Source organism: Corvus hawaiiensis, chromosome 24, assembly GCF_020740725.1.
Source record: "Corvus hawaiiensis isolate bCorHaw1 chromosome 24, bCorHaw1.pri.cur, whole genome shotgun sequence".
NCBI classification, from domain to species: Eukaryota; Metazoa; Chordata; class Aves; order Passeriformes; family Corvidae; genus Corvus; species Corvus hawaiiensis.
Window position 1 is genome coordinate 1,704,238 of NC_063236.1, and position 25,539 is coordinate 1,729,776.

A 25,539-nucleotide genomic window follows, 5' to 3' on the forward strand; every position below is an offset into this window, starting at 1 on the left:
TCAGTCAGCCCCTCCGTGTCCTGGGGACCCTTGGGAATACTTCTCCCTCCATCCAGCTCACTGGGACGTGGGCTTGTGGCACCCGCCACGCAGCCCTGTGCCCTCCCTACCTGTGCGCAGGTGTTGCTCACTCAGCTGTTGTTTATCGGCAGCCCGCTGGGGAGGGGGTTATCGCTGCCCCCAGCGTGGCCGATAAGGCCGGATCGATGCCGTGGGACGATCCACGCCGCACGTACCCGGCAGGACCGCGGGCACCGAGCAGAGTCCGGGCCCGCGCGGCCGCGGTTCAGCGGAGCTGCCGCAGCTCCATCAGCCCTGGCTCGTGGGGCCACATCAAAGCTGGTTAATGGGGTGTTAATTGGTGATTGGGAGATGCCGCAGGCTTTGAGGTGCCTCTGAGCTTCCTCGGGAACTCTGCTCTGGGTGGAGGAGAGGGAGGGAGGGGACACCCCTTAAATAGGGAGGGGTCAGCCCTCGGGAGTGAGTGGGACCTGAGCCCAGGATCCGGAGAGCGCAGCAGAGCCATGCCCACCAAACCCACCCCTGGCTGCGAGCTGGGTGAGTATCCCACCACCCCTGGCAGCTGGCATCGTCCCCAGCCCGAAACACCTGGATTTGGGGAATTTGGGCAGTTTCCCAGCTCCAGGCTGGGGCCAGTCACACCTGGTTGCAGGTGGGGAGCGAGGCCACCAGTTGGGTTATTCCCATCTTCGACACCCGCACTGTTGGGTCAGGGGCTGAGGGTGAATCTGTGGTGGAGGAGTCTCCCATCTCCTGGATTTCTCCTCATTTTTGCAGGACGTGGTCATTTAGCAACACCGTTAGTGATGCCAAGCTGCTCCTGCCCGGTGCTGCATCCCATTCCCAATTAAATCCATGGGCTTGATCTTCAGGAAGGGGGTGTTTGAAAAAGTTATCCCAAGGGAATGCACAGAGGAGGAGGAATTCAGTGAGGGAGCAGCGTTTCTCTCTGGAAAAGCCAGCAGCAAACCAAACCAAAGCCCTGTCAGGCCTCTCTCCCCAAAACCATTCTGGGACAGCCAGGTGGGGTGAGGGATAGCCAGCACTGCCTGCAGCAGAAGTCAGGGAACTGGGGCAGAATTTGGGGCTTTTGGCATGAAAAGTGGTGCCAGGGCGGGCAAGGTCCCAGCAGAGTTGCAGGGCTCCCAATGGATCCGTGTTTTGGGGTGGAATGAGACGCTTTTGGGAAAAGCTTGGAGCGGGAGCAGGGGCAGGGCCTGGTGGGCTGCAGGTCGAGGGGGAATCACAGAGTCAGGGAATAAACTGAGCTGGAAGGGACCCACCAGGATGATGGAATCCAACTCCTGGCCCTGCACAGACACCCCAACAATCCCACCCTGGGCATCCCTGAGAGCGTTGTCCAGACACTCCCGGAGCTCTGGCAGCCTCGGGGCCGTGCCCATTTCCCAGGGAGCCTGGGCGGTGCCCAGCACCCCCTGGGACAGAACCTTTCCCTGATGTCCAACCTGACCCTCCCTGGCACAGCTCTGCCGCTCCCTTGGGTGTGCCCCCACCCACCACGGGGCCTGCACGGGGGTCCGGGGACCCTCTGGGGCCTCACTGGGGCTCAACCCCCACACCACAGCCCAGGGCCTGCCCTGCTGGGGTCTGCACTGGGGCCCCAAACTGGGACTTGGGGCCCCAAACTGGGACTCGGGGCCCTGTCTCCAGCCTTGGGGTCTCACTGGGGCTCAGCCCCCCACCAGGGCCCACAGCTGGGGTCTGCACTGGGGCCCCAAACTGGGACTCGGGGCCCTGTTTCCAGCCTTGGGGCCTCACTGGGGCTCAGCTCCCCCTCAGCGGAGCCCCGCGGCTCCCACACCTGGGGCTCTGCCCCCAACCCCAGACCCACATCTGGGCTCAGGCCCCACCACGGCGGTGCCTTGCGGCCTCTCGCATCCCCACACCGCGGTCCCGGTGCTTCCCCCGGTGCCGCCCCCGGCCCGCCCCGTGACGCGGCTCCGCGCGCCGGGACGCGGCTCCAGCCGGGCATGAGGCGGCGGCGGCGGCGGGGCCGGGGGCGGCCGGGGCCGGTGAGTGAGGGAGGGGGCGGGACGGGATGGGACGGGAGGACCCTCCTCGGGTGGTCCCGGGTGTGCTACGGGGGGCTCCTGCCTTGGGGGCTGCCCGGGTGTTTTGCGGGGGGTTCCTGCCTTGGGGGTGCCTGGGGGGTCCTCTGGATGTGCTGCGGGACCCCTGCGGTGGGGTTCGTGAGGGGGCCGTGGAGCCGCTGCCCTCCCCCGCCGCCCCCGCGGCACCCAGGGCGCTGCCCGCACCCCCCACCCCTTCCTCCCCGGCCTCGGGGTCCCCCGGGCTCTCGGTGACCTTGGGGTGTCCCGGGGTCTGATCCTCTGCCCTCCTTCGGGGTTTGGGGGTTCCCCCGGCCTCGTCCCTCGTCCTTCCGACGCGCTGGGGGTGCTGGGGCTCTGTGCGAGCACAGCCGTGGAGCCCCACCGGGCTCAGCAGCCCCGTGCAGCTCGTCCCACCCGGGCTGAGGTGCCCGGACAGTGCCCGTGTCCCCGCTGTCCCCGCCGATCCGCCCTCCGGTGTCCCCGCTCTCAGCTGCGGTACCCTCCCGGTGGGGAGGATGAGTCCGGCCGGTGCCAGAGGCTCCTGGAGCGGCTCCGGGAATGTCGCTGTGACCTGGCAGGGCCCCCCCGTGCTCCCGGCTCGCCTCACGCCGGAGGGGCCGGCCCGGCCAAGGTCCACACGCGGCTGTGGGTGCAGGTGCTCAGAGCGGGGTTCGGTCCCTCCCGTGGCTGCCCCGTCGCAGTCACGGGCAGCGGAACGGTGAGAAAAGCTCCGGAGGTGTGGGAGAGCGGGACCATGGGATAACGGCTCCGTGATTTTGTGGGCCGGACACGGTTTGATTCATTACATCCTCGGAGTCTCAGGTGTGCGTCAGGTGCCCCGTCCCACGCTCGAAACAATGGGGCTGGCTCCTAAATGTAAATGTGGGAGCTGGAGCAGGCTGGGAGGGGAGCTGCTCTTCCCTGCCAGGAGGTTGTTTCTGGATGTGGGAATAACCAGGTCACCGTCCGTCTGTCTCGGAGGACACCGTGGGGAGCAGGGCAGGCTCGGCTCCCCGTGCCCTCCTGAACCCAGGGCATCTCCCAGCTGCAGAGTGTGGGATGGGATGAGGGATGGGTAGGGAACAAGCTGGTCCAACCTGTTCAGGGGTGGGCAGGTGATCTGTCCCAGTGTGACTGGAGCGGAGCCGAGGTCACCACTGCCTTTATCCTCTCGTGTCGTGGGCAGGAGTGGGGCAGAGCAAGGAGGGAGGAATCCCACAGGGATGGATCCTGCAGGATGGACCCACTGTGCTGTGCCCCAGGGTGACCCCATTAGGTCTGTGCAGAGGAAAAGGTTTTCCAGGTCCTGGACCTGGTGGTGCCGGTGCCAGCAGAGCAGCAGGGCCACATGGGAGGTGGTCAACAGGGCAGAATCAGGGAATCGAGCTTGGAAAAGCTCTCTGAGCTCATCCAGTCCAGCCATTACACCAGCACCGGTCACCACCCGGTTCACCAGTTGCCTGTGTTGGGATGGCAAGTGGCCACCTAGGCTGTGTGCCCTGGTTTGGAGCGTTGTGCCCGGGGCTCCTGGTGTGACATCCTGTGGAAGGGCTGGACCAGAGGGTCAGTGGCCAGGTGAAGGGCTCCCAGTGCCACCGGCCTGCAGGGTGTCTGTGCACAGAGCAAAACAAGATGTCAGCCCCAAAACCGCCCCAAAGGAGTGGAGGCAGAAGAATCCGTAAGGATCCTGTCTGCCCCGCAGAAACCAGCCCAGCTCAAAGCCCCACATCAAAGGCACGGCCTCAATGGCAGGAACCGCTCCCAGCACGGGGCCAGGCTGCTCCTGTGTCCTTCAGGGAGGAGCAGGAGGAGCGTGAGCCTGCGGCTCATCCTGGAAGGACCTGGCAGAGTGGGTTTGGGGGGAAGGGAGGGTGGGGGTAGAACAAGAACCTCATTGTTCCTTGTTCATTGTTTGCTCCACACACACGTGGGGAAGGCCCAGACAGCAGCACCCGTGTCCTGGCGGGTTTGCATGGTGACCTCGTGGTGTCGTGCTCAGGGCTTGTTGTATTCCAGGGAACCTTTCCCTGGGAAGGGGCTGCCTTGCCCGGCGTGGTGCCAGACTCAGCAGTGGGGGCACAGTGGAGGCAGAGCCTGGTGAGCCCACACCTGGTGTCAGGGAAGCTGCTGGGTGGGACAGAACCTGAGGGAGGTGGACATGAGCCCTGGTGGGCAAGGAGGCCACAGGCACCTGGCTTGTGCCAGCCACAGCGTGGCCACTGGGACCAGGGCAGTGCCCATCCCACTGTGCTGGGCACTGCTGAGGCCCCACCCTGAATCCTGGGGTTGGTTTTGGGTCACCAGTGCAGGACCCTGAGGGGCTGGAGCGTGTCTGGAGCTGGGAATGGAGCTGGGGAAGGGGCTGGAGCACCAGACTGAGGGGGTCTGAGGGGGCTCAGCCTGGAGCAAAGGAGGCTCAGGGGGGACCTTGTGGCTCCCCACACCTGCCCAACAAGAGGGGGGCAGCCAGGTGGGGGTCAGGCTCTGCTCCCAGGGGACAGAGTGAGACAAAAAGGCTTCCAGGGAAGGTTTGGGTTGGATTTTAGGGAAAATTCCTTCATGGAAAAGGCAGCCCATGTGCCCCATGTGTGCTCGCAGAGTCTCCTCTGGGTGAGTGAAACTGGAGACACGTTCCCTGAGCCGGGTGTGGGTCCTGCCCCCAGCCCAGCAGCTGCTGGGGCAGATAAGGGGCCCTGCCCAGGCTGGGCTGGGTCTGGGGGCAGATATGAGGTGGGTCCGTAACGAACATTCCCCCCAAGACCATCCTCCTCACTTCATCATGGAGTGAAGCTCTGGTGGGACTTGCTGCCGGGGTAAGGTCATTCCTGCTGGGTCATGTTTTGCAGAAAAGTTGGTTCATTGCTAAACTTTAGTGGTTTTTTGGTTTTAATGGAAGCTGTGAGGTTTGGTGCTTAGAAAAGAAGGAAAATTATGTGTGAGGGGTGAGAGCTGGAGTTCACTTAACCTGAATCCCTGGCTGATGATTTCCTTTTACATCCTCACTGAACCAATATTCCGTTGTTTTGTGGAAATCTCCCATTCCAATCTGATGGAATTTGACAGAGGATTAAGTGCTTTACAGGCCAAAAGTCGACCCTGAGGGACATTGGCTTGTCCTTGGAGGGTTGAGCTTCTGGAGCCCAGAGGGTGCCAGCTTATCCCCAGTTCCCTCCTGCTCCATCCCCAGTCCCATCCCAGTTCCCAGCTTCCTCCTGCTCCATCCTCTGGCCTGTCCCTCATCCTGCTTCCCTCCTGCTCCATCTCCAGCCCCATCCCAGATCCTGGCTCATTCCTGCATGGGTTGAATTTAAACCCAGGCCACGATGGAGGAGTTAAACCTGGCCTTAACCCACTTTCCCACTGCCTGGGGGGCTGGGAGGGGCTTGGGGAGTGCTGGAGGGGTTTGAGGGGCGCTGTGAGGATTTGGGAGTGCTGGGAAGGGGGAACGAGATGTGGTTTCCACATCAAGGCAATTCCCCGCTTGTTTCCTCGGCCAGAGTTTCGCAATCAGCTCCAGCTGCCTTCGGACACTCCTGCCACGTCTGCCACGTCTGTGCCCATCAGGGCTTCCATGGGCAGAGCAGGGGGACTTCCTTAGCAGGTCCCATCCCAAATCCCCTCTCCCATCCCTGCTGAGACCCTCAGAGCTGGAAAAGAGCTCAGGAAGCGATCCCATCCGTGTCAGGTTTCTCAGAGCTGAAAAAGAGCTCAGGAAGTGAATCTGTCTCCACCAGAGCTGTTGGCTCTCCCCGCTCTCCTGCCAGCTCTGATTTTCCTTCCTGACAGGATTTTTTCCCTTCTTCACAGCCAATGTGTCCAATATAAAACAGCTCCCGGAGCACAGGAAGGGCTGCACCATGGGGAACTCGGACATGGAGCGGAAGGCGTCCTACGGTGAGGCTGGATCGGGAACAGGGGCTGCCCTCGTCACCCTCCTTCCTTTCATTAATTCCCTACTGGTTTGGGGTGCCGGGAAGAGCCCTGGGGTGCTGGGATGAGCCCCACAGGAGCTTTGCAGCACCCTAGGGTCACTCAGCCCGGCTGAACCAGCCAAACCAGCCTGGCCTGGGCAGGTATGTCCTGGGAGAAATCTCCTGAGCAGGGATATCCGCACACCTGGGCAGCTCCAAATCCCTTATGTAAACGCGGCCCTGGCGGGTTTCTGGGAGGCCGGGAAAAGGAGGAGCCCGGTGGTGATGCAATAGGAGAGTTGGGCAAAGAGCTGCCCTGTCCGAGCCCTCGGAGCCCAGAGTGCTCCAGCGCTGCTCCCGGAGGGAAATGGCCCGTGGGGAGAGCGGGAGTGAGAGTGGGACTGGGAGTGGGAACAGGACTGGGAGTGAGTATGGGACTGGGACTGGGAACAGGACTGGGAGTGAGTACGGGACTGGGAACAGGACTGGGACTGGGAACAGGACTGGGAGTGGGAACAGGACTGGGAGTGAGTATGGGAGTGGGAACGGGACTGGGAGTGGGAACGGGACTGGCAGTGGGAACGGGACTGGCAGTGAGTACGGGACTGGGAGTGAGTACAGGACTGGGAGTGAGTACGGGACTGGGAATGGGGACTGGGACTGGGAACAGGACTGGGAGTGAGTACAGGACTGGGAACAGGACTGGGAGTGGGAACAGGACTGAGAGTGAGTATGGGACTGGGAACGGGACTGGGACTGGGAACGGGACTGGGACTGGGAACAGGACTGGGAACGGGACTGGGACTGGGAACGGGACTGGGAGTGGGGACTGGGTGTGGGAACAGAACTGGGAGTGGGACTGGCAGTGAGTACGGGACTGTCAGTGAGTACAGGACTGGGACTGGGAGTGGGAATGGGACTGAGAGTGAGTACGGGAGTGGGGATGGGACTGGGAGTGGGAACAGGACTGGGAGGGAGTACGGGACTGGGACTGGGATTGGGAGTGGGAACGGGACTGGGAGTGGGAATGGGATCAGGATCAGGGCTTTTGCTGGAGGTGGTGGAGGGGACAGGGTGGGAATGTGGGAATGTGCCCCATTGCTGGGGTGACCCTGCACGCTTCCCTCATTCCTTACGTTCAGAAACTCCTGGAATTTTCTCAGCGCTGGCTCTCCTTGTGGGAGATGGGGAGTTGTTGGTGCTTCCTGACTGTCCCTTCTTCCAGACGTTGTATTTCCTTGGGATCCAGCCAGGAGAGGCTGGGATAATGGTGCAGGAGCAGTCCCAGATTTCCCTGGGATCTGGCTCATCCAGCCCTGGTTAATCATTACGGGGACACTGGTGCTGCCATCCCCCCCCATCAGCCCCCAGGATGGGGATGGTTTAAATTCATTGGAATCAATAAGTCCCCGGCTCTGGCCTGGAACTGGGTGGGAGAGGAGATTCTGGGAAGGCAGCGGGCTCCAAGGGGTGCAGCGGTGTGGGATATTTTAATTTAATTATCTCTTTATCACTTAATTAGCATTGACTGTGCTGGCTTGTTCTGCGGTGCCCGTGGGGCTCCCCAGCCCCTGTCAGAATTCCTTGCCTTTCCAGGGGTGCTCACTGCTCCCATTCCCTCTCTCCCTGCAGAGGATGTCTCTGGGGAGTCTGGGGGCCTCGGGGGGGTCGTCAGCACCATCTCCAGCAGCAGGAGCCCCCTGCAGCCCCCCGACGCCGACGAGGGGGAGCCGTTCAGCACCTACTTTGACAGCAAGATCCCGATCCCCGAGGATGAGACGGTGAGTGGGAAAACCCCGCTGGAAAAATCTGCCTCAGACACCCCCCCTGAGTCATTCCCATGGGCACCAGTTCCCCTTCCAGCCTGGACTGGGAAGGGGGACTGGGAGATGGCAATTTGGGAGAGAAGTGGTGGGGGGGTCTCCTGGACTGGGAAGTGGGACCTGGAGATGGGGATTTGGGAGGGAAGAGGGGGAGGGGTCTCCTGTGGTCTGGGGGGATGTGAGGCCTGTGTTAATGATTGATCCCATGGGATTTGGCTCCTGCTTGGAGCAGTCAAAGAGCAGGGAAAGGCCTTGTTATCCCTCAGGGAGGGCCCTGGGCTCTTTGTTCCCTTATCAGGGAGCAGGAGCTTGGCTGGCCTCGTGACACCGTCCCCTTGTTCCCTCCCGGGGCCAGGGGTGCCTCTTGCCCGTGGCTGAAGCCCCCAGTTTGAGCTGCCAGCGAAGGAGGATCCCTCCTCCCCCTGGGATTCCATGAGCATGGAACGCTTGCCCGTCCCAGAGCCTGGGCCTGAACCCCTCAGACTGGGACCACAGATCCAGGCTTTGGGGTGGGATTGAGGAACAGGCAGGATTTTTAGGATGAGATTAGGGAATAGTTTGGTTTTACAGCCCCGAAGAGTTTAGGATGGGCTTAAGGCTCAGGCTGAGCCTGACCTGTGGTGTCAATGGGGGAATTAACCCATTCCCTGCCGTGTCCGTCCTCTCCCGCAGCATTCCTGCTTCAGCTTCCGCAAGCTGTGGGCGTTCACGGGGCCGGGCTTCCTGATGAGCATCGCCTACCTCGACCCCGGCAACATCGAGTCTGACCTGCAGTCCGGGGCCGTCGCGGGCTTCAAGGTGGGTGCAGGGCGAGACACGTCCCGTGGGGAGGGTGGGACAGGGGGCTGCTGCTGCTGGGAGCACCGCGGAGACGAGGGGCAGCAGGAGGGGCTCGGATGCTGCCTTTATGTCCCTTGGCATCCATCCCACGCCAGCTCTGGGCACGGGACCGCCGCAAAAACGTCAATAATGTGGATTTTTCAACACTTTGATAATCTGGATTTTCAACCAGTGCTGTGGGGTTTGGGGAGACCAGGGGCCTTGTGGGTGGCTGTGGCTCCCCGTGTCCCCCCACCCACTGGTGTCCTCGTGTCCTGCAGCTCCTGTGGGTGCTCATGCTGGCCACGATCATCGGGCTGCTGCTGCAGCGGCTGGCAGCGCGGCTGGGCGTGGTCACGGGGCTGCACCTGGCCGAGGTCTGCCACCGCCAGTACCAGAAGGTGGGTCCTGAGGGGTGCCACGGGGGCTGGGGTGGGTGGGTGACACTCCCCCGGGTTCTGAAGGGTGCCATGGGGGCTGGGGTGGGTGGGTGACACTCCCCTGGGTGTCCCAATGTCCTTGGTGGTGCCATGAGGACTCGTTAGGAGCCTGGGCTGTTAATGGGGCACTTGGGGTGTGTTTTGGGGTCCCTTGGTGCTGTCCTGGCTTGGGAAACACGAGGAGGGAGTGGGGGGATGTTGCCATTTGCCAGTCAGGAATAAAATCTGGGATTTCAGCTCCCTCCCTGCACAGGAATGCTAAAATAATCCCAAGGAATTATGAGGAGAGAAACAGCCCTTTAGGTCAAAACCGTTTCTTGGTTGTTCCATCACCTGGTTGGGAATTCCTTGGGCTTATGTAAGGAAGATCTGCTGACGATGAGCGGGGCTGGGCTGGGCAGGGGCTGTGGGGACACTGGGGACGTTCATCCCTGTGCGCTGGGAAGGGCTGTGAGGACATTTGGGATGTCCCGTCCCTGTGCACTCGGGTGTTGCTCATCCAGCTCCTGACACCGTGTCACTGCTGTGACCTGGGACATCTCCCCACGCTCATTCCCAGTTTATCCACACATGGAAACACCACATTTCACTCTTGCAATCGGCTCCTGTAGCCAGGGCAGGAGCCGAGGTGACATCAGTGACCCAGATCCTCCCCAGGATTGCCACAGGAGCTGGGATTTCAGCTCCAGAGCAGCCATAACCAGGCCAGGGAGAGGATCCCATTCCTGCATGCGGGATCACCACAGCCCCATGGCAGAAGGGATTTTGCCCTGGTTTTCATGGCTCTGGGTGTTCCTTTCCCCCCCCAGTTCCCTCGGATCATCCTGTGGCTGATGGTGGAACTCGCCATCATCGGCTCCGACATGCAGGAGGTCATCGGTTCAGCCATCGCCATCAACCTGCTCTCCATGGGGAAGTGAGTTGGGTTGGTGTTGGAAACGAGGGAGGAAGGGAAACCCTGCACCAAAAACTCCGTTACTTCCCATCAATGCTCCCAGAGCAGCACCGGGGATGTGACTCACCCCGGCTGGCTGAGCTCCAGCGCTGGATTTCGACTGTGGGGCACCCACAGAGTCTGGGGTTGTTTTTAGCTCTGGCTGATAGAAAACTTGGGGTGCAGCTTCCTGCCCAGCTCCACATTCCATATAGGATTCCTGGGAAGGCGTCCTTTGGGCTGGGGAGGGCAGGAAATGGAACCAGACCAGGCAGGCATGGGGTGTCCCATGGATTCAGGCATTCCTGAGGCAGGACACAGCCCCGTGGTCCCTCAGACCCCCCCTCAGAACCCCCCAGACATACAGCTCCATCCCAAAAAAGCCCTAAATAACAGGGATTTGGAGCTCTGGGTGGGCACTGACCCCGCTCTCGCCCGCAGGATCCCGCTCTGGGGGGGAGTGCTCATCACCATCGCTGACACCTTCGTTTTCCTCTTCCTCGACAAATACGGTAATTTCTCCCTCGGAATTCCGGGAGCTAAAGCTGGGATGGAGCGAGTCTCGGGCTGCTGACAATGGGCCTGTTCCTCCTGGCAGGCCTGCGGAAGCTGGAGGCGTTTTTTGGGCTCCTGATCACCATCATGGCCCTGACCTTCGGATATGAGGTACCCCTGCCCCCAGGAGACACTGAGGGGCTGGAGCGTGTCCGGAGCTGGGAATGGAGCTGGGGAAGGGGCTGGAGCACCGGGAGAGGCTGAGGGGGCTGAGGGGGCTCAGCCTGGAGCAAAGGAGGCTCAGGGGGGACCTTGTGGCTTCCCACACCTGCCTGACAGGAGGGGACAGCCAGGGGGGGGTCAGGCTCTGCTCCCAGGTGACAGGATGAGAGGAAATGTCCTCCTAGGGGATGTTTAGGTTGGATATTGGGGAGAATTCCTTCCTGGAAAGGGCTGGCACACTGGGACAAGCTGCCCTGGGCAGGGAGGGAATCCCAATCCCTGGGGAATTTAAAAGCTGTGTGGATGTGGCACTTGGGGACACAGTCAGTGGTGGCCTTGGCAGTGCTGAACCCGATGATCCCAGAGGCTTTTCCAACCTTAACAATTCCACGATTCGACGCTGCGATCCCACTCCTGAGCTGAAACAGCCCCGAACGCAAGGACGGACGCTTAAAATCAACACAATCTGAGTCCTCCTCACGATTTCGCTCGGGAGCAGCCACCGTCCCTATGGCACCCCAAAATTCCCTGTTTTCCTCTCCCCCCTTGCCCAGTACATCACAGTGAAGCCCAACCAGGAGAAGCTGCTGCAGGGGCTGTTCATCCCCTACTGCCGGGACTGCGGCACGCCGCAGCTGGAGCAGGCCGTGGGCATCGTGGGTGCCGTCATCATGCCCCACAACATGTACCTGCACTCTGCCCTCGTCAAGGTGAGCGCCCACGCCACGGGGGGAACCCTGGGGCGATGCCTTTTTATGAGTCAGGCACCAGTAGGGTGATAAAAGGGCACCTTTCCACGAGGATCCTCAGGTGCACGGATCCGTCAGGAAGAAAAAGCCGGAGCTGTGCACCCGGTTTTTATAGATTCTGTGGGTCAGATTATATAGGTTATAGATTCCTGTCTGGCAGGAGCCTCCCAGTGAGGAACCCCCCTGGTGAAGTGATTCCCCCCAGTTCTAGCACTTTCTAGATTCTCCCCCCTTAAGATGAGATCCGGGCCTTGCTTACAAAAGCGTGTCCTAGAAAGCTGGTTTCAGGCTTGGTTTCTAAGGAGAGCCAAGACAGCACCAAGACAGCACAGGGATCCTGGAATTTGTTCTGTCTTTCTGCCTAGGAAAATGTCGAAACTAAGCTAAAATGTGAAGCTACAAAGCTGCAAGTAGATGTGTAAAGGATAGAGAGAAAATATCAAAGAGAAAAAGCAAAAAAAGGCATCAGGGGCACGGAAACGCCCTCAGAGGAGCCTGGGACGCGTGGCTGGTGTGGGGCCCAAGGGTGTCCTGGCCACCCAGTGATCCGTGTGCTGTCGTCCCTGCAGTCAGCTCTGATTGCAGGGACTAACAGCGAATTCCTGTGTCCCCTCTGTGCCCCTGGCCCCGTCCCCCCCAGTCCCGGCAGGTGAACCGCGCCGACAAGCGCGAGGTGCGAGAGGCCAACAAGTATTTCTTCATCGAGTCGTGCATCGCGCTCTTCGTCTCCTTCATCATCAACATCTTCGTGGTGACCGTCTTTGCCGAGGCCTTCTTCAACAAGACCAATGCCGACGTGGTAAGAGGGACTGGGACCAGTGGGATGGACTGGGACTGACTGGGAGCTGCAGCAGGGATGGAGGGATGAGGGCAGTGCCCACCCCCCTGTGCTGGGCACTGCTGAGGTCAAACCCTCAATCCTGGGGTCAGTTTTGGGTGTCCTTGAGGGGCTGGAGTGTCCCCAGAGCTGGGGAAGGGACTGGAGCACCAGGAGAGGCTGAGGGGGCTCAGCCTGGAGCAAAGGAGGCTCAGGGGGGACCTTGTGGCTCCCCACACCTGCCCAACAAGAGGGGGGCAGCCAGGTGGGGGTCAGGCTCTGCTCCCAGGGGACAGAGTGAGACAAAAAGGCTTCCAGGGGAGGTTTGGGTTGGATTTTAGGGAAAATTCCTTCATGAAAAAGGCTGCTCAGGCCAGGGCTGGAGTCCCCATCCCTGGGGGGATTTAACAGCTGTGCAGATGTGGCACTTGGGGACGTGATCAGTGGTGGCCTTGGCAATGCTGAGATCGCTGCTGGACCCAGTGATCCCAGAGGCTTTTCCATCCCGACCCATTCCCTTATTCCCACCCTTCCGTGCCCTTGCAGTACCAGGTCTGTGCCAATTCCAGCAGCCCCCACTCCTCGCTCTTCCCCAACAACAACCAGACACTGGAGGTGGACATCTACAAGGGGGTGAGTGTCCCTGGGGAGGACAGCTTGGGCGCCGTCCTGTGGCCTTCTCTGGTGTCCCCAGGGGTTGCAGCCACGTCTGGGGCAGCTGGTGACCCTGTGGGGTGTCCCCAGGGTGCGGGCAGCCCAGTGACCCTGTGGGGTGTCCCCAGGGTGGGGGCAGCCCAGTGACCCTGTGGGGTGTCCCCAGGGTAGGGACAGCCAGGTCTGGGACAGCCCAGTGACCCTGTGTGGTGTCCTCAGGGTGGGGGCAGCCAGGTCTGGTGGCAGCTGCTGCTTCTGGGTAAACTGGGAGCCCTGGGGACTGGGACCAGTAAAGGGATCCCCGAAAACAGAGTGGGGCTGAGAAGCTCCCTTGAGCCCCCTTCTTACTGAGGACTTGCTCCTGGGCATTCCTCCTGCTCGTGCCCGCCCTGGGTGGCCCCGGGCTGACAGAGCTGTGCCCTCCCCGTTGCAGGGCGTTGTCCTGGGGTGCTACTTCGGCCCTGCTGCCCTCTACATCTGGGCCATTGGGATCCTGGCGGCCGGGCAGAGCTCCACCATGACGGGCACCTACTCGGGCCAGTTCGTCATGGAGGTAACGCAGTTCCTGCTCCTCACTGCTTACTCCCCCCTTACCTCCTGCTCCTTACTCTGTGTTCCAGGCTCCTTACTCCCTGTAGTCCTTATTCCTTACTTCACACTCCTTACTCCTTAATCCGTACTCCATACCCCTCACTCAGTACTCCTTGCTCCACATCCCTTACTCATCTGCTCCTTGCTCTGTCCTTCATACTCAGTGCTCCTCACTCTTCACTGTACTCCTTACTCCTTGTAGTTCTTATTCCTTACTCCTTACTCCTTAATCCGTACTCCATACTCCTCACTCCATACTCCTCACTCAGTACTCCTTGCTCCACATCCCTTACTCATCTGCTCCTTACTCTGCATTTCATACTCAGTGCTCCTCTTCACTCCATACTCCTGACTCTCTACTTCTCACTCCATTCTCCTTGCTCTGTATTCTGTCCTCCTTACTCATTACTCCTCTGTACTCCTTACTTACTCCTCACCCTGTACTCCTCACTCCCTACTCCCTCCTTGCCATCTCAGCCTCACTGCTTCATCCCCCCCCAGGGCTTCCTGAACCTGCACTGCTCTGGTACTACTCACACCATACTCACTCCTTACTCACTCCCCCCCCCGTGCTCCCCCAGGGCTTCCTGAACCTGCGCTGGTCCCGCTTCGCCCGGGTGCTGCTCACGCGCTCCATCGCCGTCACCCCCACCCTCTTCGTCGCCATCTTCCAGGACGTCGAGCACCTCACGGGCATGAACGACTTCCTGAACGTCCTCATGAGCCTCCAGGTGAGCGGGGGCAGCCGGCCCCTCCCAGCCCAGGGCTGTTCATGGCCAGCTGGGATCCGGCCCCTCCCAGCCCAGGGCTGTTCGTGGCCAGCTGGGATCCAGCCCCTGTTGGTGGCCAGGTGGGATCCAGTCCCTCCCAGCCCAGGGCTGTTCATGGCCAGCTGGGATCCGGCCCCTCCTGGCCCCTCCTGGCCCGGGGCTGTTTGTGGCCAGGTGGGATCTGGCCCCTCCTGACCCACAGGTGTCCAGGGCCAGGCTGGACGGGGCTTGGAGCCACCTGGTCAGTGGAAGGTGTCCCTGCCATGGCAGGGGATGAGGTGGGATGAGTGTTAAGGTCCCTTCCTACCCAGACCGTTCCAGGCTTCCCTGACAATCAGAGCAATTCCCACTCTTCATTCTTCTCTGCTTCCCTGCCCCTTGCAGCTCCCGTTCGCGCTGATCCCGGTGCTCACCTTCACCAGCCTGCCCAGTGTCATGCACGACTTCGCCAACGGCCTGTGAGTACCACGGGGGTCACCTGGGCCCACCTGCCCCTCACCTGGGCCCACCTCCCCCTCACCTGGGCATCCCCCACCTCACCCCGCTGTGTCTCACCTTGCTCCCAGGTTCTGGAGGGTGGCTGGGGGCCTCCTGATCCTCCTCATCTGTGCCATCAACATGTACTTCGTGGTGGCCTACGTCATGGCCCTCAACCACCTGGGCCTGTACATTGGGGCCGCCGTGCTCAGCGTTGTCTACCTGTCCTTCGTGGCGTACCTGGTGAGTCAGGCTCCACCTGGGCCCCCTTCCAGCTGGGAGAAGACTTCGGAACAGTGCACGGCCCCTCTGTCCCTGTCTGTGTGTCACAGAGGTGGAAATCATGGAATGGCCATGGAACCACAGGACGGGTTGGGACTTTAAAGGCGATTTAACGCCTCATCCAACCCCTCTGCCATGGCAGGGACATTTTCCACCAGGCCAGGTGGCTCCCAGCCCCGTCCAGCCTGGCCTTGAACACTTCCAGGGATGGGGCATCACCTGGGAAATCCATGCCAGCGCTTCCCCATCCTCACAGGGAGGAATTCCTTCCCAAAATCCTCCTCTGGACTGGCTCCAGCAGCTCCATGTCCTCCTTGTCCTGGTGCCCCAGGGCTGGAGCAGCTCTGCAGGTGGGGTCTCACCTGAGCGGGGCGGAGGGGCAGGACCCCCCTCACCTGCTGTCCATACTGGGGCTCAGCCCAGGCTGTCGGGATCCCCCTGGATCCCGTCCCTCTGGATGTCCCCAGTCAGCTCTGTGTCACCTGCGTGTCCCAGTACAGACCCCAAGGGACCCCACTCGTCACCCGGGTACGGAGCCACTGGCCACGACTCCTTGAGTGGCACATTCTGGCTAATTCCTGATCCAGGGAGTGCTCCCTCTCTGGGGCCATCAGTGGGGTTTCCCCCCACCCAGGCTCAGGTTTGGGGTCCTGAGTGCAGAACACGGAGGGGCTGGAGCATGTCCAGAACTGGGACAGGAGCTGGGGAAGGGTCTGGAGCCCCAGGAGCGGCTGAGGGAGCTGGGAAAGGGCTCAGCCTGGGGAAAAGGAGGCTCGGGGGGGACCTTGTGGCTCTGCACAACTCCCTGACAGGAGGGGGCAGCCGGGGGGGGTCGGGCTCTGCTCCCAGGGAACAGGACCAGGGCAAGCAGCCTCCAGGAGAAGTTCAGGTTGGATATTGGGGAGAATTCCTTCCTGGAAAGGGCTGTCCAACCCTGACCCAGCTGCCCAGGGCAGGGGTGGGGTCCCCATCCCTGGGAGGCACTGAAAACCACATGGATGTGGCACTTGGGGACATGGCCAGTGCTGGCCTTGCCAGCGCTGGCCTCAGTGATCCCAGAGCCTTTTCAGCCCCACCCCACCCTGTGATTCCACGACTCCGTGACACCCCGGTCGCTGTCCCTCCCCACGCTGTCCCTGACCGTCCCCTCCTGTCCCCACAGACGTGGCTGTGCCTCATTGCCCTGGGCGCCTCCTTCCTGGCCTGCGGGAACACGGTAAGCGTCACCCGGACCCTGCACCCGGAGCAGCCGCCCTCCCACCCCCCCAAGTAGCCGGGGGTGGGGGGCTGGACCTCAGCAGCCGCCACCGGAGCCGGGTTCCCCGGGGCCACGGACGCGCGCGGGAGGACGCGGAGCGCCCGGCGCTGCCGGAATCCTCGGGGGCCGGGCGTTCCTTTGCTGATCCCCCAAATCATCCCCGCATGGGAGACACAGCTGGGGAGGGGCTCAGGGGCACAGCAGCAGCCTGACCCCTCCCAGTTTTGTTTTAAATCCCTGTAAATTCCTCATCCCGGAGCGTTTGACCCCCCCCCCCCCGTAGCACAAACACTGAGCTCCAGGAACGCTGCTCTGGCACAGACCTGGATAAAATAGGCAAATAAGCTAAAAAAGCCCCAAATGCCCTTTTGGGTGATGTTTGGGGATGCTGCTGGCACTGGGTGTGGGGTGACACTACGGCTGGATCTACCTCTGCTGCCCCAGCCTGACCTGATTTGGTACTTTTTCGCTGGAAAACACTTCCCATTCCCAGTGGGGATCCCACGAGGAGGGGAAACCTGAGCATTAATATTGACACTACTGGTTTTTAATGGCCCAGTGTGGGATTTTGGGGTCAGCAAAGGAAACGAGTTTGTGGTTATTTATGATTTTATGACTTTATTCCTTGTGATGTGTGGAAATACTCTTGGAGTTCTCAAAAATCCCTGGATTATAACTCAAAATCAGGCTGTGGAGGCTCCAAGAGCCTTTTCCAGGGGTTTCTTTGCTGCTCTCACTTGTCCTGGATTTAAGTCCCTCCTGTCATCCCCCTTTTGTTTAACGAGTTTTGGAAGAAGCTTTGCCAGGAATGCGACCTGAGTGGGTTGGGATGGAGGGAACAGGGTGTCCTTAGGATCTCCCAGGGGCATTTTGGGGCCCCATCTTGCCTGTTGGGGTGGATTTGGATCTTTGGATCATGGAAATTGGGTGTCAGAAGCTCAAATTGGGGTTATTTGGGGAAAATTCCCTTCTCTGTCCGGCTGGAGCTGCGAGGGGGGCGCAGCTCCGTGGGTTTAGATCCCAAAGCACTTAATGGATCTGCAGGATGGAGCAGGGGTGGGTGGGGGGTCCCAAAACACCTCCCCTGGGACCAGGCCAGAGCGTTCCAGCCCTGAGGGGAGGGGCTCCTGCCCAGACCAGTCCTGGTTTATTTGGGATCCCTGGGTCAGGGCTGCCCAGTGGGTAACCAGGCCTCCATGGAATTCCCTTTGCATTTTCCCTGCACTCCCAGTCCCAGGCAGGGAATTCTCTCTGAAATAAAATCCCTGCAGTGTCCAACTCTTGGGAATGCCGCCCTGACGCTGGTTTGGGATCTGGACACTGGATTTGGGATGTGGTCATGGGGATTTCTTCCCCATGGATCAGAGCAGGTCAGGGCAGCCCCTCCTGCTCTGAGCTTCTGTAGAGTTTTATCCATCACTGCCCGAGCTCTGGGGCTATTCCCTGGTGCCCAGGACACATTCCAGGGGATGAAGGTGAAAACACTCAGAGCCCTGCAGGAAAACCCCCCTTTGATTTGAGGCAGGATCACATCCCTCTTCCCACCCTTTCCCAAACCAGCTGAGACTTGCAGCTCCCCCTGACCACAGTGGATTCCCAGTTTCCATGTTTTTACCCCAGAATTCCAGCAGGATTTAACCCCGTAGTGTAACCTTTGTAGGTTTTACACCCACTCCCACAACACAGCAGCTGTGGGAATTGCAGGGTGGGGGGATGGGGGGCTGGACTAGAGGTGGGCTCAGGCTTTGGAATCCCGCTGTACCACCCCCCAGCTTTCCTGGGTTGGGAATTCTGCCTTGGGAGGGGTCAGCTCTCCTGGCTGGAGCACTGACTGTGCATGGAGCCTCTGGATCGGGTCCCTGTCTGGGGCCTCTGCTCCTCGCTGCACTAATTTGGGGTTTTCCCTTGGTCCTGGTTGTACGAACCCCCTTCGCCATTAAAACATGGAGACTTTTCCAACTTGGCTTCCTGGGTCATTTTTTGGGGCTGCTCGGAGTTCCTGGCTCTGGTGCTGGGGCTGTGCCGGGGGGATGAGCTGGGCCACGTCCCCCTCCCGTGGGATCGGCTCCCAGGGCCCCGCTGTGCCCGTGTCCCCAGGGGCCTTCCTCCAGTGGCATCAGGGCTGGGCACGTCCATTCTGCCCCGCTCTGGCCCGACCCACCAGCTGCACCAACAATCCCGGAATTCCCATTTTTTTCCTGCTTTTGCCCCTCCAGAGCCTCAGCTCAGTCCCGTTTAACACCAGCCTCCTCCGGAGGGTCTGGAGTGTCTCCGTGTGATGAACCAGCCTGTGCCCTCATTGCTAATTAAGGCTCATCCACGCCCCAGATCTAATTGGGATGGAGCAGTTAATTGAGGCTGCAGAGGGAGGAGCCTTTGGGGTGGGGCTGGGCTGGTGTCTGCCCCAGTTAACTGCTGGCTCCGTTCCCAGTTAACACCAGTCCTTGTGGTGCTGGCCCAGTGCCCGTTAACGGGGGCACGCGGTGACTCTGGAGCCGTGGCCGGTGCTGCCACCTCGGCACCCACCCGGGCTTTGTTAAACTGGGCCAAACTGGGGCTTCCTTAAACCGGGATCAGCTCCGGTTTCATTAAAAGCCTGCCCTGCTCCGGCTCGTTAAACTGGGCTCAACATCGGCTTTGTTAAACCAGGCTTAATTCAGGCTTTGTTAAACCATCCTCAGTTTGAGCTTCGTTAAACCCATCTCAACTTGGTCTTTGTTAAACCAGACTTAGTTTAGGCTTCATTAAATTGTGGCTTTGTTAAACCAGCCTCCACTTCATCTTCGTTACCTGGGCCTCATTTGGGCTTTGTTAAACCGGGGCTGAGCTCAGACTTCCTTAACTTGCCTTCCTTAAACTCTCTTTGGCTCAGGCTTCGTTAAACCAGGCTCAGCTTGGGCCCGTTGCCTCCCCTTGGCACTAACTGTGTCCTTCCCCCCCCTCAGGGCCGCCTGGGCTTTGCCGCCCGCCCCGAGCTCTTCCTCCTCGGCCACGTCGATTCCAACACGTCCGTCACCAGGTGACCCCAGCCAGCGCCAGGATCAGACTGGACCCCCCCGGACCCCCCCGTGGTGGGACGGACCCCCGGGACCCCTCCGTGCCACAGGAGCCCGGCACCAGCGCGGCCCCGCGCCGGGCGCGTGGCAGGAGCGGAGCAGAGCTGGGACCCCCCGGCACAGCGGGATCAGGAGGATCCTGGGGACCCCCGGCCCAGCCCCTCAGCCCAGGGGGCCTCTGGGCCCCCCCCCCCAAAAGCTTTTCCCCATTTTCCCTCCCAACGGCTGCTCCGGGAAGAGCGCGTTGGTGTTTCCTGGATTTCCATTCCGGTCACTCCCGTGGCTCAGCACCACATCATCGCTCCTTGGGGGTTTTCCCTAATTTGGGGATATTCCAGGCTGTTGCCAGAATTCCCAGTAAAAGCCAGTATTGCTGCTGGGCTCTGGCCTTGGGCCAGGGCGGACACGTGGGACAGAGGCATTTCCCACATCTCCAGGAGTTTCGGGTGCGTCCGGAGCTCCAAATCCACCCTCAGAAGGGTGCAAGGGCAGCAGTTCCCGAAAAACGCAACGGAGCGCCGGGAATTTCCCTTCTCTGCAGTTTTCAGCCTGTTTTAGAAATAAAAATGACGCTGCCCAGCCCCTTTTTCCCCAAGGAATTCCATCTGTTCCCAATTTCCCACCCCCACGCCGCACTGGTGGCACTGGACAGGTCCCAGGTGGTGACGGAGCTGCTGGATCCATCCCGGGTTTGCCCGGGAAATTGGAGCCGCGGGATTGATTTTTGGTGGAGACCCAAAGCCGCCCCATTCGAGGGACGGGGGTCGGGGGGCTCTGGGCTCCGAGGGTCGCTGCTGTCCTCCCCCCCTCCCCCCGAGCAGGGCCGCGCTGGGGACATCCCGGGGGACATCCCTGGGGACATCCCCGTGGGGCCGCCGGGGGGTCCCGCTCCCATTCCCGCCGCTCTCGCCCCGGGAGGGTCCCAGGTGAGGGACGGGGCCGAGCTGGGGGAGATTTTGGGGATCCCCTTGGGAAGGGGCTGCGCCCCCCCCCGCCCCATTGCCCCGCCCACCAGTGACGTCATGCAGCAACAGCCAATGGGGAGGCAGAGCGGGGTGGGCGGGGCTGCGGCTCGAGGCACCCGGATGTTGGGGGCGGGGCGGGGGCGGGGATCCCGGTCCGGTCCCAGTTCGCTCCGAGTCCGATCCCAAGCCAGTTCCGGTCCGCTCCGAGTCCGGTCTGAGTCCAGTCCCAGTTCGCTCCCATTCCACCCCCAGTCCAGCCTCAGTCCGCCCCCAGTCCACTCCCAATCCAGTCCCAGTCCGCCCCTAGTCCACTCCCAGTTCAGTTCCAGTCCGCCCCCGGTCCAGTCCCAGTCCACTTCCAGTCCGCTCTCAATCCGGTCCCAGTCCAGTTCCAGTCCCGTCCCAGTCCGCCCCCAGTCCAGTTCCACTCCCAGTCCCACTCCCAGTCCGCCCCCAGTGCAATTCCAGTCCCGTCCCAGTCTGACCCCAGTCCGATCCCAAGCCAGTTCCGGTCCGCTCCGAGTCCAGTCCCAGTCCGCTCCCATTCCGCCCCCAATCTAGTCCCAGTCCGCCCCCAGTCCAGTCCCAGTCCGCTCCCAGTTCGCTCCCATTCCGCCCCCCGTCCAGTCCCAGCCCCGTTTATCAGCGGGATGCGACCACTCCCAGTCTGCTCCCAGCCCACCACTCCCAGTCCTCTCCCAGTCCGCCCCCAGTCCAGTCCCAGTCCGCCCCCAGTTTGCCAGCTGGACGCTCCAGCAGGGAAACGCCCGGACGCGGCCGGCCCCGCTCCCCACGCCGGGCGGCAAATTCCCACTTCGTCCCACTTGTTCCTGGAACTGGGTCTGGTGCCGCCCCGGGAGGGGTTTCCTTTAAAAACAAACCCCAAAACCCAAGGAAACCATTTCCTTTGCGGAAAACGGAGGGAAAAGCGGAGGAATTTGGGTGAAATAAGAGGAAATTGGGGTAAAAGAGGAGGAATTTTGCGGTGAAATAGGCGGAATTTATTTTAGGGGAACTAGGAATTTTGGGGAAACCAAAGGAATTTGTATGAAACGGGAGGAATCTGAGGTGAATGAAGCGGAACTGGGATGAAAAAGAAGGAACTGGGGGCTGAAACGGGGAAAATTTGGGGTTCCCTCTAATAAATCCAGGGGGGGAAAGGGATTCTCCGCCTTATTTAACAAAATTAATTTAAATATAAATATTTAAATATAAATATTTAAAGCAGAAAAGAGACGAGAAGAAAGCCCCGCCCAGGCCCCGCCCCCACCGGAGCGCAGCGCGAGGTAAACACGGCCGGGCCCCGCCCCCTCTCCCCCGACCAATCAACACCCGGCGCCCGTTTCAAGGCCCCCCCTCGGCCACGCCCCCCCCCCGCGCCCACCATAACAAAATCACGGCGCGCGCCGGCCCCGCCCCTTCCCCGCCCCGGGCCGGGGGCGCCTCGAAACCGCCGCGGCCCCGTTTCCTCCGGTGGGCGCGCGCGGCCCCCCCGCCCCTCCCCCGCCCCTCCCCCCCCCCCCCCCCCGGGCCGGACGGCGGCGGGAGCGGCAGGTACCGGGGGGGGGGAGGGGCGGGGCTGAGCCCCTCGGACCGGGGGGAGGCGGTCACGGGAGGGGCCGGGGCTGAGCCCCGAGCGGGCGGCGCGTGTGTCCCCCCCCCCCCCGTCCCGTGTCCCCCCTGCGCTGTCACCCCCCCCCCCCGCCGCTCCCGGAGAGGACGGGGGGGGGGGGGGGTGCCGGGGTCCCCACACCTCCGCTGTGGGGCTGGGGTGTCCCCGAACACGCCGCCCCCGGGGTGAACGGGCGGTGACAGCGACCCCCGGGAGGAGCCGGGGGTGAAGGGGGGGTGGGAGGGGGGCGTTGGGAGTCTCAGGGTGGGGTTGGGGGGGGGGGGCTTCGGCGGCCGCAGCCCGGTTCAAGTAATCCAGGATAGGCTGTTCCAGCCCGGCCTGTTCCCGGTTACTTGTCCCGGGAGGCGGCTGGTGACGTCACGGACGGGGGGGGACGGGGACACGGCGGGGGGAGCAGTCCCGTGGGAGGGAGGGGGAACCGGAGCGGCCGCCCTCGGCCACCGGCTGCTCTCGGTGTGCGTCGCCCCCTCACCTTCTTCCCCCCAACTCCTGCCCCCTCTGTTCCCCCACCACCACCGTCCGCCTGTGCCCCCCTTGTCACCCCCCCCAGTCCTGATCCCCCCCAGCCACCTGTCCCCTTGTCCCCGCCTGTCCCCTGGTCCCCGCCTGTCCCTCGCCCCTCCCCCTAACTCACCCTCCCCGGCCCTTGGGACCCCCCAGCAGCCACCCCAGGGGGCGTCAGGGACGGGATGGGGGCACCCCCCCAGCCCCAAATCCTGGCACCAGCCGTGCCCTCCCATTCCTCTGCCCCCGCGGTGGGGTGCAGGCTCTTTGGGGTCAGACGGGCCCCTTTTTGTGTCGATTTCCCATTAAAAACCTGCAGCAGAGCGGGGGCTGCTGGGGGAGGTCAGAGGGGGCAGGAGAAGGTTGGGGGGGGGCCGGGGGGTGGTGTTGGGTTCCCCCTTCTCCTCCCAACAGAACACCTGGGCTGGTTCTTCTCCACCTTTATTCAGCCTCATACTCCCAAATCGCCCGGGGGGGGGCTCACGCTGCTCCCCAGGCTGGCGTGGGAGGGGGGAGACACAGTGTCACAGGGTGGGTGTGTGTCCCCAGGGGTGCCAGCGAGGGGCTGGACCCCCCCTGAGCCACGTCCCTCAGGCTGGGGGGGCAGAGGGCTCCTGGGGGGGCTCCTGGGGGGGCTCCTCCCCGCACTGGAAGCGCAGGAAGTCCCAGACCTGGAGCCCGCCCCCGCTCCCGCAGGTACCGGCCCAGGGGCACCCCCGGCTCCAGGAGGGACCCCTGGGCCAGCAGCCGCGTCTCCGTGTCCCCGCCCAGCTCGTCCTCGGGGGTGCCCAGGGCGGTGGGCGCCATTCCCACCACGTGCTGGGCCACCCTGCGCCCCAACTCCTGCAGCTCGGGCGAAGGGGGCTCCGGGCCCGGCCCCCCACAGGCCACCAGCGCCCCGTAGGTGCCCATGGCCACGGGGGGCCCGGGGGGCACCCAGCCGTGAGCGTAGGTGGCCACGAAGCCGCCCGGGGCCCGCAGCCACCCGGCCCGGCGCAGCGCCAGGCGCTCGCCCAGCCGGCCTGTGGGGGAGAGGGGGGGTCAGGACCTGCACCCCATAAATGGTACCGAGCCTGGCACCCCCTCACAGAGAGCAGAACCCCTGAAAGGGTCAGGGACCGCCCTCCCTGCCAGCCTGGAGCTCCCCCAGAAACCACCCCGGGAGTTCTGCCCCGCCCAGTGCCAGGACAGGGCACTGGGGGCACTGGGACTGTCAGGTTTTGGGGGCACTGGGGGTGACACCAGGGCAGCAGCACGTGGCAGGGTGGTTACTTGGCATCACTGGGGCTTGGGGATGAGGGGGCAGACTGGGATGTGCATAGAAAGGGCACTGGGCAGACTGGGAGTGGTGAGACGGACACTGGGCAGAGCGGGATGGGCACGAGATGGGGCATTGAAGGGACTCGGAGGAACACTGGGCATACTGGGAGGGGCACAGGAGGGGCACTGGGCATACTGGGCTGTACTGGGAGAGGCCCTGGGGTCCCCACTCACCCATAGCCAGCGCCAGCTGGTCACTCAGCAGCTCCGCCCCGTCCCCTGCCCGCAGCTGGGCCAGTTCCTCCTCTAGCAGCAGATGCTGGGGGAGGCAGAGGTCAGGGGAGCACCCCAATACCCCTGGCACCCCCAAACCCTCCCACAACACCCCCAAACACCCCCAAAACCCCCCCAAAACACCCCAAAGCCCACCTGACAACCCCCTCGACACCCCACCCCTCCAGCACCCCCACCTTGGTGCCCGAGGCCCCCTGGCAGTGCCCCAGGACCCCTCTGGCCGCCATCTCCACCAGCTGCTGGAAGTCAGGGGTCCGTGCCACGAAATCCGTCTCACAGTTCACCTGAGGGGGACACAGGGACGCTGGGGACACAGAGACCCCCCCCGGGAAACCCCCGGGGACCCCCCAAGCCCCGTCACTCACCTCCACCATGACGGCGGCCGAGCCCTCGCTCAGGACCCCCACGAGCCCCTCGCGTGCCCGGCGAGCCCCGGGGGCCGCAGCTCGGGCCCAGCCCCGGCGGCGAGACTCGGCCTCGAGCCAGGCCTCGGCCTGGGGGGGCAAACGGGAGGGGCCAGCGTCACCCCAGTGTCCCCCCCGCACTGTCCCTCGGCCTGGGGGACACAGAGGGGCCGCGGGGAGGACACAGACCCGACCCCAACACCGCTGCCCCAAGGACCCCCGGAGTCCCCCCGCCCCTCTCGCCCTGCTCTGCCCCCCCTCCCCCGGCTCCTCATTCCCCCCCCCCCCCCCCCCCCGGGTTTTGTGTCCCCCACGCCCCCCAATTCCTGCCGCTGCCCCCCCTCCAGGTCCTCCTCTCTCCCGCCCCCCACCACAAGTGACCCCCTGGTTCTTCCACGCCCTGCACTTGCCCAAGGCCCCCCCCCCGCACCTGCCGCAGGTCGCCCCCCGCCCGCTCCAGCGCCTCCCGGCAGCGCATCACCGGCTGCCCCGTCCGCGCCCGCAGCTCCCGCAGATCCCGCAGCGCCGGAGGGGCCGCGCTGAACCAGCGGCCCGGGGGGACCTGGGGGGGGACGGGGGTGTCAGCGGTACCGGCACCCGCAGAGCCGCGGGGGGATCCGGGCCTGAGGAGGGTCCCGGCACAGGGCGGGGTCTGGGGTGTCCCTAGACGGGACCCGCTTAGGGGAGTCCCGGTGGGTGCGGAATGGGGGATCCCGGGATGGGGGATGGGTGCGGGGAGGTCCCGGTTGGCGGGGGGAGCCCGAGGAGTGTCCCGGTACTGGGGAGGGGGGGGGGAGGGGGTGGTACCGGAGGGGCGATGGGACAGGCCCAGAGCGGTGGCGGGGGGTGCTCGGGGATGGGGGCAGGGGGTCCCGGGTGGGGGTTGGGCCCGGTGTGGGGGGGGGGATCTCGCTCACCCGCGCCGCCCCCCCGAGCGCGCCCAGCGCCGCGCGCTGCATCCCGGCCTGCCCGCGGCGCGCCTCGATGGCGTCACGGCCCCGCGCTACGGGCGCCGGGAAGAGTCAGAGCGCGCGGGCGCGCGATTGGCTGTGCGTGTCTGACGTCAGCGCGGGCGCGACGGAGCCGCG

At 62.9% G+C, this 25,539-nt stretch overlaps 2 protein-coding genes across 6 annotated transcripts; one reads left to right on the plus strand and one right to left on the minus strand.

Moving 5' to 3' along the window:
• The first annotated feature begins 509 nt into the window (after nt 1-509).
• SLC11A2 (solute carrier family 11 member 2) lies at nt 510-19,462 on the plus strand. Of its 5 annotated transcripts, none has more exons than XM_048327508.1 (17): nt 510-558; nt 5,901-5,987; nt 7,637-7,785; nt 8,500-8,625; nt 8,928-9,047; nt 9,896-10,002; nt 10,462-10,532; nt 10,619-10,686; nt 11,292-11,447; nt 12,127-12,285; nt 12,850-12,936; nt 13,391-13,510; nt 14,130-14,279; nt 14,703-14,776; nt 14,885-15,038; nt 16,240-16,293; nt 19,281-19,462. In XM_048327508.1, the coding sequence occupies exons 1-17, from the start codon at nt 525-527 to the stop codon at nt 19,356-19,358; spliced, it is 1,794 nt and encodes a 597-aa protein (XP_048183465.1). In that variant the 5' UTR covers nt 510-524; the 3' UTR covers nt 19,359-19,462. The 5 variants fall into 5 exon arrangements, with proteins under 5 accessions (XP_048183465.1, XP_048183466.1, XP_048183468.1 ...); XM_048327511.1 differs by lacking the exon at nt 510-558 and adding an exon at nt 1,970-2,054; XM_048327512.1 differs by lacking the exon at nt 510-558 and adding an exon at nt 2,828-2,915.
• A 3,456-nt stretch (nt 19,463-22,918) lies between these two features.
• TSFM (Ts translation elongation factor, mitochondrial) lies at nt 22,919-25,448 on the minus strand. The gene is given in 7 exon segments (XM_048328355.1): nt 22,919-23,173; nt 23,175-23,515; nt 23,988-24,072; nt 24,224-24,331; nt 24,413-24,541; nt 24,882-25,013; nt 25,369-25,448. Coding segments are annotated over 7 exon segments (927 nt in total). The 5' UTR covers nt 25,411-25,448; the 3' UTR covers nt 22,919-23,083.
• Between the last annotated feature and the right edge of the window lie 91 nt (nt 25,449-25,539).

What these genes read in the sequence shown, in the direction of transcription:
- SLC11A2 (XM_048327508.1), top strand. Translation starts at nt 525, where the DNA reads ATGCCCACCAAACCCACCCCTGGCTGCGAGCTGG. An exon ending in CCCTGACCTTCGGATATGAG is followed by an intron (nt 10,687 to 11,291) that starts GTACCCCTGCCC and finishes CCCCTTGCCCAG; the next exon opens with TACATCACAGTGAAGCCCAA. An exon ending in TGTCCTTCGTGGCGTACCTG is followed by an intron (nt 15,039 to 16,239) that starts GTGAGTCAGGCT and finishes CTGTCCCCACAG; the next exon opens with ACGTGGCTGTGCCTCATTGC.